Source organism: Triturus cristatus, chromosome 2_2 (assembly GCF_964204655.1).
Source record: "Triturus cristatus chromosome 2_2, aTriCri1.1, whole genome shotgun sequence".
In the NCBI taxonomy this organism is placed as follows: Eukaryota; Metazoa; Chordata; class Amphibia; order Caudata; family Salamandridae; genus Triturus; species Triturus cristatus.
Genome location: NC_140582.1, coordinates 1,163,339,022 through 1,163,359,556, shown reverse-complemented (window position 1 = coordinate 1,163,359,556; position 20,535 = coordinate 1,163,339,022). Strand labels below are relative to the sequence as shown.

The 20,535-nt window shown below is 42.8% G+C and overlaps 1 protein-coding gene across 2 annotated transcripts in view; it reads right to left on the bottom strand.

The window, feature by feature from the left end:
* SIGLEC1 (sialic acid binding Ig like lectin 1) overlaps positions 1 to 20,535 on the bottom strand; it is a 284,641-nt gene that overhangs the window by 157,972 nt on the left and 106,134 nt on the right. For both annotated transcript variants that reach the window (XM_085642703.1, XM_085642704.1), the window contains exons 4-5: positions 8,833 to 9,129; positions 2,332 to 2,601 (exon numbers count right to left, since the gene is read on the bottom strand). In XM_085642703.1, coding sequence (XP_085498829.1) covers positions 2,332 to 2,601; positions 8,833 to 9,129 — 567 coding nt within the window. The remainder of the gene's footprint in view (positions 1 to 2,331; positions 2,602 to 8,832; positions 9,130 to 20,535) is intronic.

Genomic DNA, 20,535 nt, shown 5'->3' with positions numbered 1-20,535 from the left:
GGATGCAGGCCACCACATCAGGGCAGCAGTCCAGCAGAGTTGCAGTCCTTTCGACAGTACAGCAGTCCTTCCTGGTATAGTATCCACAGGTCCAGAGGTGTACTGAAGAGTTGGTGTCTGGGGTCCAATATTTATACGTGGGCCTTCCTTCAAAGTGGAAGAAGCTTCTAGAGGTTTCCCTTTACAGTTCCCAGGCATCCTGCCTTCCCTGTCCTGGCTCCAGGCTAACTACAGGGTGTATGCAGCCCTTTGTATGGAGACAGGACACAGCCTAATTAGGTGTAAGTAGGTCTGTGCCCAGCTCCGCCCTGCCATCCTGCCTGTGATGGCCCATCCAGGCACACCTAAGTTCTCTATTGTGTGTGACTACCTAGGAGGAATGCACAAAGCCCAACTGTCAGCTACAACCAGCCATCTGACCCAGAGACAGGCTGCAGGCGCTACATGGCTAAGACAGGAAAATGACAACTTTTTTCAAAAGTGGCATTTTCAAAATTGTAAATTAAAATCGGATTCCACCATAAGAGAGGATTTTTTATTACAATTCCAAAGATACCAAACTAGTTACCTACTTCCATTTGGAAATTATCACTTATTAGATGCCACAAGGTACCTCCAATGTTAGCATATGGTAAAGGTGGGTCCTGCAGTAGTGAAAAGCACATTTATTAGTTTTTTCACTACCAGGACATGTAAAACTAAAAAGTACATGTCCAACATTTTAAATACACTACACCCTGCCCTCTGGACCATGCAGAGCCTACCCAAGGGGTGACTCATATGTACTAAAAAGGAAGGTTTTGGCCTGGTAAAAGGTTTATTTTGCCTAGTCGAAATGGCAGTGTAACACTGCACACACAGGCTGCAATGGCAGACCTGAGACATGTTTAAACGCTATTTAAGCGGGTTGTAAAATAAGTGCTGCAGGCCCCACCTGTAGCATCAAATTTACAGGTCCTGGTCACAGGTAGTGCCACTTTACTAGGGACGTACAGGTAAATTAAATGCACCAGTTGGGTATAAGCCAATTCTCCCATGTTTAGGGGAGAGAGCACATGTACTTCAGCACTGGTTAGCAGTGGTAAACTGGGCAGTGTCCTAAAGCCATCAAAAACAAAGTCAGCAAACAGGAGGGTTAAAGGCAAAAACTTAGGGGGAAACCAACACCAAAGATGCCAGGTCTATGAATCATCCATAGGGATGTTGATCCTAATGTTGTGGCTCCTGGCAAACAATGCAAACAGAGAAGAACTAGGGACACCTGAAATTACCATTTCAGTCCCTCTGAACTCTGTGTTCTGCAAACTCAGGATGCACAGGAATTTAAATATCTTTTTGGTCGTTCATAGATGAGAAAACCTATAGCCATCAGGTTGGGGATGTCTCAGAAAGCTCTGCACAACTGCCGCCCTTGGTAGGTATTCACATACTATTGTTCTATTGTGACCACAGAAGCAGTCAGACATTTACTCTAATCAAGTGGGTGGTGAGAGGCATGGCGCAGCCCAAATTGTTGAGGTGTGATAGCAAAGGGGCTTCTCAATGGAGATAACTATTTTCCCTGTGAAGAATATAAAAACAAAAAAAGTTATCAAGTTCATTTGCATTTGGAAAGTTTTATGCGGAAGTCTAATCCTGACTCACGCGAAAGTGAAGTTTATAAAAGTGCTCCTTGGAAAACAGCAACACTCACAGCGATGGTCATGGAATCCTCTGGGAATTATGAAGAAGTCAAAAATGTTCTCAAAATTTAGGGAAAACACGAGGGAGCAAATTAGGTTGTCTCTTGCTGCAAACAAAAGACATAAGCCCAGATTTAGTGGTCAGGATTGTGTTTGTGCAGAAAGGGATACCTTCCGGTACAATAAATAATCCTTAGACTCTTAGTTGTCCTTGCATGTGTGCTTCAGAATACAAAGAGGAAGTAATGAGGAGAAATAAAGCTAATTCTCTTCCATTCACAAGCCTGTGGTCTGCAAACCATTTATCTGCAAACCCAGGTTTTCTGACCACATGCACAGGAACTCCCAGGCTCCACCCATGCAACGCATCCCCAACACACGGTAACGCAAGCGATGCGCTGCCTTGTTACTTTTGGAGGGAAATGCAATGCAAAGCCATGCAATTCACTTCAAGATGTGCATGGCTTTGGAGATCCTGACACTTTGCACCAAAATAGTGGCACAACCACAACATAGAATGTTAGTAAATCTAGGCCATAAGATGTTTTCAAATCTCATTAACAATTAGTTGTCACTTTTAATTTCTGATGAGCGAGTGGTGCCAAAGACAGTTAGGAATTAATAAAATAAAAAATGCAAACTAACTTACAGAAGACAGTCAGGGTTCGGGCTGGTGCCACTCCAGTTCCAATAGGATTATTGACCTCACAGTGGTATTGCCCATAGTCAGAAGGAGCCACACTCTGGAAGGTCACCACCTGCTCAATGCTGAAGGCCTCCTCAACCTCATCCTTGTACCACTTGTAGCTGGTGATGCCAGGGTTGCTGCTGTTCGCGGTACACGCCATCGAGGCGCTATCCCCTTCTTTAATGTTTACTGTGCTTGGATTGATAACAACTTCTGTGCCCTTCGGTGCATCTGAGAATGAGAAAACCATGGCAAAATAGTATTGACAATCTTGAGATTACTAGCGCCAAGAAGCCTTACTTTCGGTATCACCCGCACTCTACAAATATTAAGTAACTAAATACATAAATAAATAATGTTGGCTAAAATACCCCAAAAGTACATTCTGGTGAAACTCCTTACACCTCAACATCAATTTACCAAAATGGCAGAGGTAGCAGGATTAAGATGATGCACCCATGCACCCCTGATGACATCACAGGGTTGACTCCTTGTTTCATCGTTGGCCCCTCACACGCTTCCTATTTACCACTACAGGGCTAGGGCAAGGGAAAAGTGAGGAACTACAAATAGTAAACCTGGCTCGATGAAGTTGTCAGTTTCAGATTCTTATATATATATATAAACTTAGAATGTCTATGTGTGTGCTGCTTAGAATATTTATGCATTAAGTTATGAAAAACCGCTGCCACAAACGCTAATCTGAATGGCATGCAAATATACTGAAAACCCCCATTGGTCTCATGAATGCAGTCATCTTTTTCTTCTCAGAGTACAAACACACCTGGTGATATGCCGATGAGAATTCTATCTTGGAAAACCCTGCATCATCTTCGTCATGGCAAGCATTTTTATTAATTCTTGACAGGAGAAACCTTTGAACGATTATATTATTAGTAAGATTTCTAAGGTTGATGCACAATTGAATTTTCCCATTCGATCATCCTGCTACAACTAAAGGAGCTATCCACTCTGCAGTATCAATCAGCTTTATAATACATGGTTTGAAAAGTTTGTCTATTTCCCGGTTCACCTCATCTTGAATGATTAAAAGTAAGTTCTTCATCTTGTGTACTTTAGGTCTGGCACACTCAATAGTTTAATTATGTGAGTGAAATTGGTAAGAGCTTCAATTTCCCCAGAGAGCACATTTGGTAATACAGTCAAAATTGATTTCCTATGCTTATGCTATGCCGAACCACTAGCACTGGTCCTGGGCTATTTGGGTTGAACACTATGTCTAAAAAAACATTCTAGTTTAAACAATTGTTGAAAAATAAGTTTAAATTGCTAAAAAGACATCATGAAAAGTAATCTGATATTTGTTGAGCAAGTGCCAGGCAAGGTTTTGACCCTTCATTGAAATGTATCATGACCATGCATGCAAGTTTCAAAGGCCTTGGAGAAGTACTCTCACAAAAATAGTCAGATAGTATAGAGGTGACAATTGAATTTGCGTCAAGAGCTCTTTCGCCTTCTGAGGAACAATACTCCATTATAGCTATCTTGTTTTCATTGTAGTTTGACCTGCTCTTATCGATACATGTCTCCCCCATAATTCTACTACATTGATGTGGCAGAATTGTGCCAAATCGAGGGGACTACCATTGCCAGGCTTTTGAACATCTCTCTCCCTGCTATGGGAGATAACTCTCCAGCTAAAATTCTCAATTTCAATAATTAGCTACGCTCTTCTCTTGACTAGGTAGCTCCTACAAAGGAATGCAGGTGGGGAACATGTTTCTTGTGTTAGGGGTCTTGTCCAAAAGGGAAAGTATGAGTTGCATGTTGCTATCATGTGCACGGGTGACATTGGCCAGAGGGATCAGGTATGCATTGACAAGTGTTGGGCTGAGCGATTAACCTTGAGCATTCTGCAAATAAGTTTGTGAGCTTCTGAAGAGTAGGGTGCCAGGTTACAGCTTGTGTTCTATTTGTTAAAAAGGAGCAGATACAGTGGAGAATGGGTCTTTGGATGACAATCTCATGAAGGCAGCTTATGAGGATGGGGCGTGAGATCGTGATGCAGAAAGGTCCAAGAGAATAAGTGCTTCTGTGCCTACACCGTCAAGTAGCATGCAGTTGTTGATGAGTGCTGTTTCTGTACTGTGGCTGGGCCTGAATCTGGAGCGTGTGGCATCAAGGAGCTGGTGGTTGCTGGGGTGGTAGGTAAGGCATCAGTTGATTAGTTTCTCTAATGCCTCGTCCAGTAATGATGGGTGGGATATGGATCTGTACTGGAAGAGCGTGGCTGGGTCATATGGATCTGTACTTGAAGAGCATGGCTGGGTCAGTATATGGTTCCTTGAGCAGGGGCACAATGGTGTTCCATATCGGTTGGTGTTATAATGTAGTGCCGATTTAAAGCTGTCTTTTTCCATGGTGTCTTGACTTGGTCTCCATTCGCAATTTGGTTGTTTATATTGATGCTTCATCAGTCTGAGTTCCTGTGTGTACCAGCTAGCCTGAAGTCAGCCTCTTGCTGTTGGATAGTGCTTGAGAGAGAGCCAGGGTGTCGGGGCATGCATGAATCCTGCTGTTAAGGTTCTTAATGGCTTTAACAAGGTGCTGGTGGGTTCGGGCCGGTGTGTAGAGAGGGCGGAAATCCCATCATCTTTTGTGATGCTTTTCCAGCTGTGGCGGGTCAGTCCGATAGCAGTAAATCTGTGGTAGTGTGGGATGAGTATGCTGAAACTGACGTGGATGTGGTCTATCCAGGTCATAGTTGCTGGCTTGTTGATTTTGATGTTGCTGATTGAGGAGAAAATCATGTCCTATAGTTGTCTGGCACTGTGGGTGGGTTTAGTAATGTGCTGGGTGAAGCCGAGGTTTCCGAGATTTCTAGAGAGGCCATAGAGTTTGGGTTGATGTGGTCTTCTAAGTAAAAGTTAAGGTCTCTGATTAATTATAGATAAGATCCAGTTTTATGTGGGCTTCCAGGGAGGCTTGGTTGGCATGGAAGAAGATGAGGTGTGGGCTTGAAAAGGGCGGCTTAGCACTCCTAGACCTAAATCTTTATTGTATAGATTTTCAGTTCAAGGTGTGGGGGAGCCAACCGAAAATGCAACAGACTGCGAGATGGACAGAAAGAACGGTCTGAGATTTTCTGTCGCTATGGTGATATGAGGGCAAAAAAAAAAGTTAATGTCTCTGATGAGGATGAGGATGAAGGTGCTGGTGTTGATGATGAGGGGTGCAATGAAGTCTATGATGACGCTGGCAAAATTGGTGCAGGGTTCCAGTGGTCTGTATACGAGGGTTCTCTCTAGGGAGAAGTTGGCTATGATGTATGTCTTGAATATGAGGTGTTCCATTTAGCTGGAGGGGGCGTCCGTGTAGGTGGTGCAGGTGATGGTGTCTTTGAGTATAATGGTGACTCTGCCTCTGGGCTTGTGCTGACGGTCTTGCCTGATGATCTTGTTGCCAGTGGGACTTGCTGTAGCAATGTCAGGTGGAGAGGTTGGGTTTAGTCATGTTTCTGTGGGGAAGAGCAGGTCCTGAGCGTGGTCATGCAGTAGGTTCGATATCTGTGTGGCATGTTTAGTGCGTGAGTGGGTATTGAGCAGTATGCAAGTGTGGCATGTTGCGCCGGTGGTCTGTGTGAGCAGGTGTCTGGTTTGTGTGAGTGAGTGGTGTTGGTGCAAAAGTTGTAGTTTTGGGTATGGGAGAGTGCATAATAAGTTGCAGGAGGCACGTGTGAATGCTCCCACCATGTGGCATGGTGTGGCAGCAGTGTGACAAGCGACCGGCGAAGTTGAGAACACGGAGGAGTGTTGCAGGGTAGAGGTGGGCAGGACCAGGGTTTCTGGTGCTGAGAGCCATCCAAGCATGGACAGGTGCAGGGAGCTTTCTTTTGGAGTGCTTGCTGCACATGTTCACTGTAAGTCCGCAGTGAAGCCGTGGCCTAATTGGCCCTGGGAGGTGGGAGAAGCCAGGGGGTAGTGGGTGGTGTGCAGACAGATCATGGGAAATTAAGTCCTCTTGCTTGGCTTCTTCTTTCAAATACGGTTTTGGCAGGAAACCAATGGTGTCACTTCCTGTACATGTGGATGACGGGAAATATAGTGGTGCTACTTCCTTTGCAGCTGGATAATAGAAAAGTAAGTCCTCTTGCTTGACTTCTTCTTTTAAAGATGGTTTTAGCAGGAAACCAGTGATATCTTGTCCTGTGCAGATGGATAATGGGAAATGAAGCACTCATGTTTGGCTTCTTGTTTCAAAGATGGTTTTGGTTGGATACCCAAGGATTGAGTAAACATCATTCCTGAATAAATCCAGACGTGTTGGAATCCAATATTCAACTCTGTAACAACCACCTTTGGTAACCAAGATGTACACCTCACCTTACAAGTTTTCATTCTCACATCAGCAACGCACCATAACTTCAGAGTGCATACTGTGTCAGATTAGATATGGGAGGCACTGGAAATGCTGGTAGATGGGCCAATGGAGGTTGGGTCACAGGTGGGCAGGACACGTATATGGTTGTAGAAGACCCCTGGCTGTGAGATTAGTTCTTGCAGGACACTGAGACACAAAAGCATTCTCTTTGGGGACATCATAAGAAGCAGCAGTCCAAACTCCTCATTGACTAGTAACTTTAACTTGTTGGAGGGCTTCCGCTGCCATGGAGTTCATCATCCTGCAGCATTGCTTCAACTTTATTTTGTTTTTCCTTCTTCATTCACTTCTCGCTTTCCTTTAATCTTTGTCGGTTTGGATTCTTTGATTCATTGTTTTGATTTAATTTCCTACTTATCATTTCAACTATCACTCTGGGTGCTTTGGTTCCAGAGTGTGCATTCTGAACATTCTTGGATTTGACATCAAGCTCTCTTGTGAAGCATTTGGTAAGTCTAGAATTTGTTATTTCACACAAGCATCATCCTTACATTTTGTTGCATTGCACTCTTTTTGATTATTTTATCTAATGGATAAATATATGTTGTAGGACATGATGGTAGCTTTCTGTGCCTAGGATATCGGTTCAACTCCAGCTGCACTCAGTCAATATCTAAACCACAAAATTCCTGACCACTCTAGCTGCTTCTCACTCTCTCTCACCTTTAACTTCATATTCTCCTTGATTAGATGTTTTACCATCTACTCTGCATTCATTATCCCAGAAAAGGGGGAATTGGCAGTTTAATGTTAGAATCTCCTTATTGCCATCTCTTTAATCCTGGACTACTAACAAAAGCATCTTCTGACTTATTATGTATCAATATTCTAGTTGTTTCTCGCATTTTGTCTTATTTCAGCATTGACTTTGCCTCTGAGTGTTGTTTCTACATGAGTTATTTGTTTTGTGAATTGTGACAGCCTGAGTGTCTATTGCTGCAGACCCTTCTTTGTAATGGGTTGTTTTAGGTGCTAAATAACAGGTTGGATTAAATGGGGTCTATTTATGAAGGCATTTTGGAGTACATAAATGAGTACTCCTGTCGTACTATTTTTCGTCCATTGACACACGGTGCAAATTTGGCTCCAAAACATCTAAAATGGGAAGTTTCATAAATATATTCATAAAACATTTTGTGGGTCACTAGCAATAGGTTGCATGAACCCCAGATCTTTTTTCAAAATGCTGCTCCAACTCCACCCCACTACAGGAACCTCTCATCCTCAACTGATTTATGAGCTCACTGTTGAGTACCTGCTCTTTGCTAGTGCTGTGATCTACGCTCAGTCCAGTTTATCTAGTCAACCCCAGCAGGTAATGATCAGTTGGACTGGCAGATGAGAAATCGGAGAGAAAACAAACATTTTTTAGATAGCACTCTCTAAAAGCCTAGTAGTCCCGCAGGACTATCCTGGGGTCTAGCATTATGCAGACACTATTAGGAAAATGGCATACTGATTGCATACAATGGTCAAAGCTATCAACATAGGCCAAACAGATGTAATGGAGGAAGAAGAAACACACTTGGTCAATGTTAGAATCAAATGAAGAGCCTAGCGCAATTCATATGAAGGAACTAGTACTTAGTGGTAATTTCAGTTACTCTAAGTTCATCTCTTTTTCTCTTCTCATGATGAGCGTCAGCGTTATATAGACTCCTACTATATTTCATCCAGTCTTTGACCTTTTCTAAATACCTAAAAAACAATGGTGCCCAGGATTTGTAACTTTCTTTGTCTATTCATAGACCCCTTGGAGTGAAACCTGGGAGCAAGAATGCCTAAATGCAGGTGAATTAAGAGCTGCCTCCACTGGCTTCCCTCTTGGTACTGCTGTGACTCAACTCCCTGCTACTGGTGTTAAGAGTTAAAAAGGACTATTGGAACCTTTTTGACTTTCTGTAGTTTCCAATCCTTTATCTAGCAATTCAGTAGCAAACAGGGCTCCATAGAGTATCTAGAGGTCTAAACCTTATGATGTCACCAAGATGATCTGAGGATGTGTTGTGTCTCTCCCATTGCCCATTGCCTTTTGGTGTGTTGATGCCCATGAGTACTCACGTTTAACATTGAGCGTCACATCCGTCACTGCCCGACGGTTTCCAACAGATACTTCACATTGGAGCGTTTTCTGGTTTTCCCGCCATGACGCAATGGTGTGCAAATTTTGTCGAGTCAAAACAGCTGATGTATCTAGCTGCATTTCCGTAGAAATGAAAGCCCCCTCTGGAACACCTTCCTTCCACTGCAGTGATATACTGTCGTCCGGACAGAAATATGGAGTCATACAGTTTAAAGTTATGGAACTGCCGTCTATGATGTTTGCTGGGACAGTTATCTCAGGGCTTACTGGGTCATCTAGGAAGAAAAAAAAGGAAAAACATCAAGTTACATTGACAATGATATTCATTCCTTTCTTACGACCTTGTGGAAGGTGTGTATTATCTGCTTTCCTTGCAACCTTTATGCAGATAAGATTATCAGAAGAGAACTATTAAAATGTATGGAATAAAACTCAATAATGTGCATGATCCTTGGACTTCCTGCATGTTATGTTATGTTACGTGGGAATTTAGCGAAGCGCACGTCCAGCGACAGGTCTCTCGGCGCTATGGAGTCTGATCAGAGAAAAGAGCAAACAAGATGCAACTAGTTGTATGCTAGGGAGAACAGCCAGGTTTTAAGTTGTCTCCTAAACAGCACATAATCAACCTCAAGCCTGAGTGAGATAGGTAGTGAGTTCCAGAACATCGGGCCCAGAAAAGAAAACCGGGTCCCTCCAATGCGCTTGATTCTGATTCTGGGCACCTTCAGAGGATTCTGATGCATAGATCTCAGAGTACGCTGAGGTACATACTTACTGATTTGCGAAGAGATGAAACTTGGACCAGTGTCTTGAATGAAGCCAGTTTTAAACTTAGCTTGTTGCTCCACTGGAAGCCAGTGGAGATCTTTAAGCAGTGGGGTGATATGACAGCGTCTATCCTTAAGGTAGATGATTCTAGCAGCTTAGTTCTAAATCATTTGAAGACGATGTCTCTGATTCTGTGGAAGGCCAAGGTAAAGGGCATTTCCATAGTAAATCTTTGACAGAATAAGAGCAATCGCAATTTGGATGCTGGCCTCTTTACTGAGGAACCGCCTAATCTTGCGCAACTTAGGAAGTTGAACAAAGCAGGCGGATGTAACTGAGCTAATTTGGGCACGCATAGCGAGATCCGAAGCAATATAAAGACCCAACCCCTTTATCACTGGCTTGGGAAGAGGAGCCGCACCTAACTCAGGCGGCCAGTGGGAGGGTGTCCAGTGGATACGTTTATTACTTGGAATGATAATCTCGGTCTTTTCTGAGTTAAATATTAAATGGTTATTGTTTATCCATGTTTTCACATGCAGCATGGAGCTCCTGACAAAATCTTCAGATTCTGTTGAGTTCTCTAGGGTGAAAATTAGCTGTATATCATCAGCATAATTGAAAATGTTCACCCCCATCTGCCTAAGACTAGAGATTAAAGGACGTATATATATTAAAAAGGATTGGTGAAAGAGAGGAACCCTGTGGGACACCACATCACATTTCAACCATATTGGATTTGTATGGCGAAAGCCACACTGATTGTTTATGGTCCTCTAAAAAGGAGCTGAACCAATCCAGTGCTGGGCCCCCGAGACCAGCTGCGGCAATTCGCTCCAATAAAATAGTGTGGTTCACAGTATCAACTGCCTCAGACAGGTCTAGGAGGATCAGGGCCTGAGAGCGGTCAATATCAGCCTGTCTTTTAAGATCATCCATTACCGATAAGATCACAGATTCTGTGGAGTGCGCTGGACGAAAGCCTGCCTGATGAGTATCCAAAAACGTACTGGTTTCAAGGAAGGAACTAAGACAGGTGGCTACATGGGCCTCCAACAGTTTAGCTGGAAATGGAAGGAGTGAGATTGGTCTATAATTCTACAGCTTTCTGAAATCCAGACCCTGTTTTTTTTGGATAGGAATGACCACAGCTTCCGTAAAATCTGGCGGTACAATACCATAGGACAGAGAGCGATTAAGGAATTCCAGAAAAGTGTCAGGGAAGGCCCGGAAGATTGCTTTCAGTAAGTTAATAGGACAGTCCTCCTTAGGGGAGCCCGATTTGACCTTTACTACTAGATCCAAAAAAGTTTAATGTTCAACTTGGGAAAGGTGTTAAGGGAGTGAGAGTTGGAATAGGTCGTACTATCTTTAGTAGTACTATTATTAGGATCAATGGAATTTTGAATTTTGTTTATTTTTTCCTCAAAAAAGGAATTCAGGTCGTTACAAAGTAGCCAAAAGAGGTGGGGTCACTTTACTAGGATTGGATAGTTCTTTCACAATCCTAAAGATTTCTTTGGAGCTGTTATCAGATACAAGTACCTTATTAGTAAAGTAGGCTCTCTTGGCCTCCAGTATGGCTATTTTGTAAGCATGCAACGTAGCAATAAATTTCACTTTATCCTCCGATGAGTACAATTTTCGCCATTTCCGTTCCGCTTGGCGTACATGAAGTTTTAAGATCTTCAAATCCTTTGTGAACCATTTAGATGCTGAGGCAGGAAGTTTTAGACTGTAAAGGGGCACGGGTATTGAAGGCCTTCCTTTGCCAATCGGTAATCTCTCTTTCCCAGTTGTCTAGATCTCCCTCTAAGACATTCTGCTCACAGGATAAAGTGGCCAGGAGCGCAGGCAGATTAATACGATTCTAATTTCTAAAGGTGCTACTTAGGTGAGGTAAATGTTTCGGCTTTGACAAATTATTCAAGTTAAAACTAATAATAGAATGATCTGACCATACACATGGCAGAATTACCAAATTATGCAAAATGACACTAGTGGACCCCACTTGGTCGAGACAATGGCCTTTAATATACGTGGGAGAGTGAACATATTGAGTAAGATTCAGGCTGGTGAGGGACTCCGTAAGTACTCTGGATAGGTTTCCTTCATCTGTCTCATTAGCCCATTAGTTCAGATCTCCCACGACCAGGACTTTATCGTAGTCGGTGGTCAAGGAAGCAATATTATTTGCTAATGCTTTGGGAAAATCAGGCATCATTTTAGGAGGTCTATATAGTACTACACATATAAGTGTGCTATTTTTCAGATACAGTTTAATTACCAAAGAGTCAACTGATGGAATTTCGAAAGGTGACAGAGTAGTAGCGGACCATTCTTTTTTTATAGGGGCTGCTGCACCGCCCCCTCTTTTTCCTGAGGGTCTATCTGTGTGTAGAAAAAAGTAGTTATCTGGAAGAGCTGCCAGAATCTCAGGAGAGGATTCCTCAGTAAGCCAGGTTTCAGACAATAAAAGCATGTCTGGAGCATCATTGACCAAAATATTGTAAATGTCTGATTGATGTTTAACCATGGAACGTGTATTTAAGTACGTCACGGTAAGTTCTTTGACTGACATGACTCTGTCATGTTCTGTAGGACACAGTCCAAGTTTGTATCCAGTGAGTGCCTACAAGAGCCAATATAATGAACCAACTCATGTCCTAGAAAGTGTCTTTGAATGTCTTAAGTACAATGGTAATGCTGCTAACTTTTTGTTCGGTTCCTCTATTTCAAAAGCAAATTTAGTTGACATTTTGGTCAAGCAGGTGCCTTTCCATCAAACTTGGCCAGATCTGGCCTCTTATTGTTCACTACTACAATCCTTATTCATGGGTATGACATATTATACATTTTGATAATAGTTCCATAAAGAGCCTAACATCATCAAAAGGTTTATGTCATTGCAAAATAAATATCAAAATTCCACACACAAATGCAACATCTGTGAATTTTGGCTAACCCCAAGGCTGCACTTCCACAGAATGAATTTAAGAAATGGAACTATCCCAAATAAATAAAATTTGTGTAATATGTTTGCACCATCTCCATAATACATTTTATAGTTCTCACAATCGTTTAGCTTATTTCTTAAAAAGGGGAAATAAGTTGGCACTTATATTTAAAAGTAAAGCTACTTTAAAGAGATTTTCTAAGAATATTCTTGCTTGTTAAAAAGTTGTAAAATGTATTCATGATATTATTATTGAAAATAGTCTAAAAGGTGTTGCTAAGTTTTAAAAACATTGAAACTGTTTTCTCAAAATGACATGTAGCGTTTTAAAAACATGTTGGCTTGCATAAGATAAGCCACATGCTTAAAACTCATAAAATATGTAGCAAAAAGTTCATAACTTCTGAAAAGCTGAACTTGAGCAAAGAAAGGAATCAAAACAATGTTCCAAATTACATTACGGATTCAATGAGAGATAGACATTGACTTGCTCTACCGGCCAGTAGGCACAGGACCACCACCTTCAATCGTTGTTTTAAATATTCATCAACCAGTACATTGGTGGTAACAGTAGAGACTGCGTGTGTATTAATATTCACCCATTTCCAGTATTGGCCATGGGGCTTGAGTCATTGCCATCATCGAGAAAAGGGCTGGGTCTCTCTCATAGTCTCGGGCTAGTTTCTACTGATTTCTCTACCTCTGTGCTAAATTGTTCCCTGTTGCAGTTGTTAGTTGTGCAGGGTGTGAGGCCTGCACAAGTAATAGGTGCACAATTTCTCCATACTGGGAACCAAGCACCCCATGTAGCACTTGCCTATCTCAGGATAACAAAACAGAGCAGTCAAAGGCCTACTCAGGGGAGGTGGTGGGGGCTAGTAATCACCAGTCACTGGCATGCAATAATAACACTCGATAAATGATTGTCCAGTCAGTGCTTCTACTTTGAAAAAGGAAAAGTACATTTATTGCACACACACACTACTAAATACTATGCATTAGTTTACAGATATATACATCAGACAGATTGAAATATCTTTGGCGACATTGCAAAAGCACATTTGACTACTACTGGGTCACAGCGTCCAAAAAAATCACAGTACCCTCCACCCCCCACTTATACCAGATAGAACATCACAATATAGAAAGGGTATCACTTTAAAAGAAGCAGGCCTATTGGCGTTGTCAAAGGTCACCACATCAATCTATAAGGAAAACGTTTTGGCTTTGTCAAGGGGTCATTGAAATAATAATATACGGCAAACCGATTAGCTTTGTGAAAGGTCACCAAATTAAAAGAGCAGTAACCACATGTTAAAACATTCCAATGATGTCATTGAAATCAATAACCATATTGAAAAGGAATTGTTATTATTCATAAGGCTTTGTGATGTTTATCAAAAGTCACTATCAATAATATAGTATCAATAAAGCATTAAAAATTAATATAACATGGATCTAAGTCTTTCTGAAACACTTTTAAGCCACAGAAAATCCAGCCATAAAACCATCCTCTAGAGGGCACTGTTCTCACAGCTTGGAGAACAAAAGTCTCAGACTTGGAAAGTCTTTCAAAGTTATGGTGAAGAAGCCTGGAGGTCATGGATTATATGACCTCAGAAACATAGGGTCAACTTGCTAAAGTTAATCAAAGGGGCCTGCTGCTCTCCTGCAGCCCCCAAGCACGTCTGTAAGCATGGTGGTGGTGCCCCTGCTTTCCTTGGGGCACCACAAAAGGCAGGAACGTATGCAGATCAGCCTCTCCCGAGACATGTAGGGGCAATCTCAGTCTGGGAGCCATGACTATTTTATTATTGGCTTCGGCTGCATTCTTTCAATGCATGCGGCCTTGAGCCACAGAGCCTTTTTCTTCTTTTGTTTTTATTACAGAGGGTGCCCATGCCCACCCGGGCCACCCCAAGGCAAATTCCATGTTGGGGGCAGAGTGGTTAGCCGAAAGGCCTCTGCAACCCTGCCCGGCTCCCTCGCGCCCAGCCAACTCCAGTGGCCGGCCGGCATGCAAGATAGTCTGTTTTTCTTGCTTCTCCTGCTCCCGCTGCAGGAGCAACTTGTCTCCAGCTCCTGTCAGCAGCAGGAGCAGCTGTGTGTGGCTGGGCCACCCCTGCTCCTGTGTTTGAGTCCAGGGAGTGGAATCCCAGGGCCCGTTCTTTGTTTTCAGGACCCAGGCATGTGGTCCCTGCCCCATGGAAGTCACGCTGACTGGGGGGATGAGGCCCAAGGACTCCCCCTCCTTGGATAATTAATTAAATTTACCTTGCGCCGACCCCTGGGCACTGGTCCACCCCAAGGGTAAATAGCACCGGCAGAGACTCAAATGCTCCTTTTTCCACTCCAGGGGTCAAAGGTCACCATCTTTCACAGAGCATAACTCTTAGCAATTTTCTTATCTCAACTGTGCACTTTACCACTGCTAATCAGTGCTAAAGTGCTTGTGCTCGCTCCTCTAAACATGGTAATATTGGTTTATCCCCAACTGGCATATTCAATTTACTTATAAGTCTCTAGTAAAGTGGTACTTAAGGTACCAAGGGCCAGTAAATTAAATGCTACTAGTGGGCCTGCAGCATTGATTGTGCCACCCACTTAAGTGGCCCTCTAACCATAGCTTAGGCCTGCCATTGCAGAGCCTGTGTGGACAGTTTACACTGCCATTTCGAACTCGCAATATAACCCATATGCAAGGTCCAAACATTTCTTTTTAATACATACAGGTCAGCCTTAGGGTATGCCCTCGACAGCCCAGAGGGCCTGGTGCAATGTATTTAAAAATCAGGATATGTACTTTTAAGTTTTACATGCCCTGGTAGTGAAAAACTCTTAAATGCGTTTTTCACTACTGCAAGGCCTTACTCTCCCTTAGGATAATATTGGAGTTGCCTTATTACAATCTATAAGCATAATTTCCAAATCGTAAAAGATGATTCTTTCAAGTTTGGTGTCTCTGGAATCACAACTTAAAATCCTACCTTGTAGTGGAGTCAGATTTTAAATTGTAATTCTAAAAATGCCACTTTTAGAAAGTTGCAAACACTAAAAAATGATAGACGGAGTGCTGCAACTTTTCAACCACTCACCCCCAGTCAAGAGATCTGGGTTGAATCCAGCATTATTTTGGTCACTATGCCACCCCAGTTTGGACCCAGCCATATGCAAATCAGCCTTGACCCTGTTCATCATAGGAACTGACCAGCCCGAGCTGCCAGGCCAAGTCCTTCCTGGACTGGAAACAAGCATAATGGGACCAGTTTTGGGGTTTCATCCCCTCATCAGCCAGGCTAGTTTGAATCTAGTGGCACAGCAAGCAAGGGACCCACGTCTGGGCATTTCCCGGTTGGCCACTTAGGGCAAACATAGCAAACACAGCAAGATTATGGACGCAGTGCTGAAACTTTGCAACCACTCATCCCCAGTCAAGAAATCTGTGTTGAATCCATCTTTCTTTTGGTCACTATGCCACCCCAGTTCGGACCCAGCCTTGTGCAAATTACTCTTGACCCAGTTGGGTCCCTTGCTCACTTTGCCACTGTATTCATGCTAGCGTGGCTGATGAGGGGTGAAATCCTGAAACGTGTCAAAGGATGCTTGTTTCCAGTCCAGGAAAGACCTGGCTTGGACTGTTCCCATGAGGAACAGAGTCAAGGCTGATTTGCATATGCCTGGGTCTAAACTAGGGTGGCGAAGTGAGCTAAAGAATGATGATGGATTTAACCCAGATCTGTGACTAGGGTGAGTGTCTGGAAAGTTTCCGCGCTCCGGCCATCATCTCCTTATGTTTACTTTGAGAAACTTGGCATTTTCTTACCTTAATAATCTCACACAGGGGATCTAGTGGGGAGGGGCCCAACCAGACGTGTACTAATCCCTAATCATAATAAAAATCACAACATGTATGCTTGGTCATTAATTATCTTGTAAATTAGTTAACATACGCGTAATGGAGCTGCCAAGAAAGTAAAGAAGGAAAACCTTGTTAGGACAAGAACTCTCACTCACCCGAGGGCGACATGCTTCATCATAGGATTTCCTCCTCACACCCGGACTGCAAAGTCCATGGTGTGGGCTACAACTGTAAAAAGTGAATAAAACTATCTCCAAGGGGCCGAATATACCTTGTTGGTGGTCCGCTGGGACTGACCAAAAGAAAGAGGACTTTTTTTTTTTTTAAAGCAAATATACCCCTCTCAATGGTGCGGCTTACATACTGTCCAAGGAGTTGGGCGCTTTTGAAACGTACGAGGGCTTTGAGAGTGGACATTATCCTTGCTATTATTAGAAAGACGATGGACCCAGAATATACATGGACCATCGTCATTCTGGCCGCTCAGATCCTACGGTGGCCAGTATATTTTCATTTTCCTTTGCTTCTACCCACAAAGAGTGACAATAGAAACATTTTTTAGGTCCTGATGAATGCAATAGAACCCCGCTGGAGTCATAAATGGGCATTGAGAGGGGTATATTTGCTGTACACAAAAACACGTTCTCTTATTCTGTCCCAGCGGACCACCAATAATGTATATGTGGCCCTTTGGAGATAATTTTATTCACTTTTTACATCTTTTGCACTCTGTCCCTCACAGACGCTTTTTCATAGCTCATCCTAAAACACCTCAGCTCCTCCCAAATGGGAGTTGTAACCCATACCATAGACTTTGCAGGCCGGGTGTGAGGAGGGAACCCTGTGAATGAAGCACTCTTGGTGAGTGAGGATTCTTGCCCAAACAAGGTTTTAATTTTTTCTTTCTTAACAGCTTCATTACACATACGTTAACTAATTTACAAGATAATTTATGACCAGGCGTACTTGTTGTGATTTTCATTTTCTTACCTTAGCCATTTGGTGCCTGCTGCCTGTCTCTGATCAAATGTCTGGGGTGGGTGACAGCTGGGCTTAGGTGTGATTTGATGGGTCATCCTGTCAGGATGTGAGGGATGAGCTGGGGCCCAGCCTCACACCTGGTTTAGCTGTGTCCTGTCCATACACACAGGCTGCATACCCCCTTGTAGTGAGTCTAGAGCCAAAGCAGGAAGGGAGGGATCTCTGTGCACTTCAAAGGCCTGTCTTTGAATTCTCCCCACTTCAAAGGAACCACTGTTATATTCCATATAGGTACCCCAAAATAGGCTCAGGTAACATCGTAACCTCTCACATATATTCTCCCCTACATTACACACATAATGGTTCTTGGGGACTGACTTTTTACCTAGATACGTAACAACTGATGCGCTTCCCCGCTGTGTGCACTGCCGGGGATCACAAATGGAAAATTTTAGATGGGATTTTTCAATCAATTCAATCTCGAAGCCAACTTCTGTTTTCAGTTGAGTTTCTTTATTTGCCTTCAAAACAATAATTTCTCATGTTGTAACTGTCCACTTTGTTCATGTGAGAACATAAACCAAATACATCAATGTATGAACACCAAACGAAGATTATGAATGTCCCCAATGCATTTCGGGCATAGCACTGCCCTTCATCAGGGGACGTATTGCTTATCAGGATAGCTACATGGGTGATGCATCTCCTTAGGTAAACGCCATTTGAGTGACCCAGTGAAACCGGAACTGGAAATAAACAAGGTTTGGTGTTCATCCATTGATGCATATGGTTTATGTTTTCACATGAACAAAGTGGACAATTACAACATACGAAAATATTGTTTTGAAGGCAAATAAAGAAACTCAACTGAAAACAGAAGTTGACTTCGAGATTGAATTGATTGAAAATTCCCATCTAAAATGTTCCATTTGTGATCTCCGGCAGTGCACTAAAGAGACCCTTACCAGTGGAGAAGCTCATCAGTTGTTACGTTGACACACGCCCAGGATCAGAGGACGATACCTTGCTGCACGCCAACCAACCCCCAAATACCTCCTATTAAAATTGGTTCTAACAGAAGGGTTATTACGGAGTGCGTGATCCATACCTTTTGAATACTTTTTTTACCTTGATACAACACTGCACACAGAACGCTTGATTTTCCCTGGTAAATTATGCATGAGGATTCTTGAAAACTCAGCAGCATTACCATCTCCTGTATTATAACTATGTATTAAGTTCATTCCCGATGCCATCCTAAGTCTGACAAGTGGCACAGCAAGGTAGAACCCCCGGGGAGACCTTTGGGTATATAAACATCACATCTTTCTGAGACAAACAGAGGAGTTCAGGATATCCCTGCCGACTTACTGACGCGAGGCACTGAGGTTCCTGCATGCAGACACTCCAGCTCACAGTGATCTAACATCCCTTGCGGGGTGTCCGACTTTAGACCAAGACGGGGTCCCACAGTCTCTCATTTCAGGTAATGGGGTTGACTTTATCCTAGAGGGATTCTTGGCTTGACACCTACATACATGCTAGGTACACTTAGGTACATCTAGTTAGGGTAGCATCATAGGAGTATGCATTTTATTGTCATGTATTTTAAATACTTGTCTGTATTCATGGTTATAGCAAAATGGTAGAAATCTACCACTCTTTTACTTTCTTAGTGCTTCTAATCATGTATATCTGTTACTGTCTAATGTTTGTTTCAGCACACCTATTTTACACTAGAATAACGACTGTTATTGAAAAACGTCCATACTATTTATTTTGTGTATTTCTCTGAGACTAAGTGAGCATGAGTGACTGAGCGAAAAATAGTACACTGTTTCCACGATTCTGTCGGATCAGGGTTGTCGTGTTCAATAGTTGCCAAGAGCTATTCTCTCCTTGGTAAGAGGAGTTTCTAGTGGCACTGTGAGCTAGCTGGTACATAGGTCAACATACTGGGTGAGGGTGTTTAGAATCAGTCTGACACCAATCCTACAGTGTATGTCGTCTAAATGCGCAGATCCTATTTAGGTTTTATAGGAACTACACGACATGGCGCCCAACGTTGGTTGGTTACTTATTTAACAGTGAAATCTGAGAAGTTCAGTCGTGCTATTCTCAAAGACCCCTACTCACATTCACAGAGACGTCTGGAGTGGGAGGGTACAAAATCCGCCGAGCTGAGTAGGCAAAATACTATTTTTTGGCTGTGGATTAATCAAGCTTGAAGGACACATTGTTCCTATTTGTGCATAAACACCTTATCTTGGTTCTCTTGAAAAAGTCTTCGTACTAAAAACAATGACTGAGCAAGCGGATAACACAGTACATGAACTAAATCTCTCAGCCGAAGAAAAAGATGCAGATGCAATACAAATTACAGAAAATGTTAGAAATGCCATCACCCTAAAACTAGCCTCATATGGTTTAACAGCTAGGGGTGGGCCAGTAACCTTCGTGATTGAGGCACACAAATCATTTAGAACTGAGGTATCCTAATCATGGGTTAGATTCCTACAGGCAAATGGACGAACAAAAACATTTCATTACTACACAGAAGATGACTTACCAAACGAATATTGTCCGTATGAGGACATTGAAGTTCCGCTCACTTACCAGGAGCATTTATACTGGTTTAAAGGCGCCCTCCCCATACAAGAAATAAAGTAAGACTCGGTCCGCTTGAAAGAGACGGAGCAACATGGCCAGTGTTAGCTGCCTATACACCACATCCTGACATTGAAACAATGCCAGTAGGAGACTTACGTACACTTCATAAATAACTAATAAGACTGTACAGAAACATGACACAATTTGTGATGAGAACACTCACACTTCAGCCAGCAACGGCTGCACCAACAGGTTCTATTCAAACATCAACAACTAAAATCACACCACAAATGTTACACGCAGTTATGGGCAAGATGCCCACAAAACGTGAACAAATGCCATTCTGGGTAGCGCAAAAAATAACACAGCTAGAGGCAGAATTTCCAAACACAAGCCCACAAGAAAAACACAGAATGTTAACAATCTGCTTGCCCATGGGGGTCACCCCCCAGATAGAGGATTGTACCTCTTGGGGTACAGTTTTCGCTGCCATGTATACCAGGA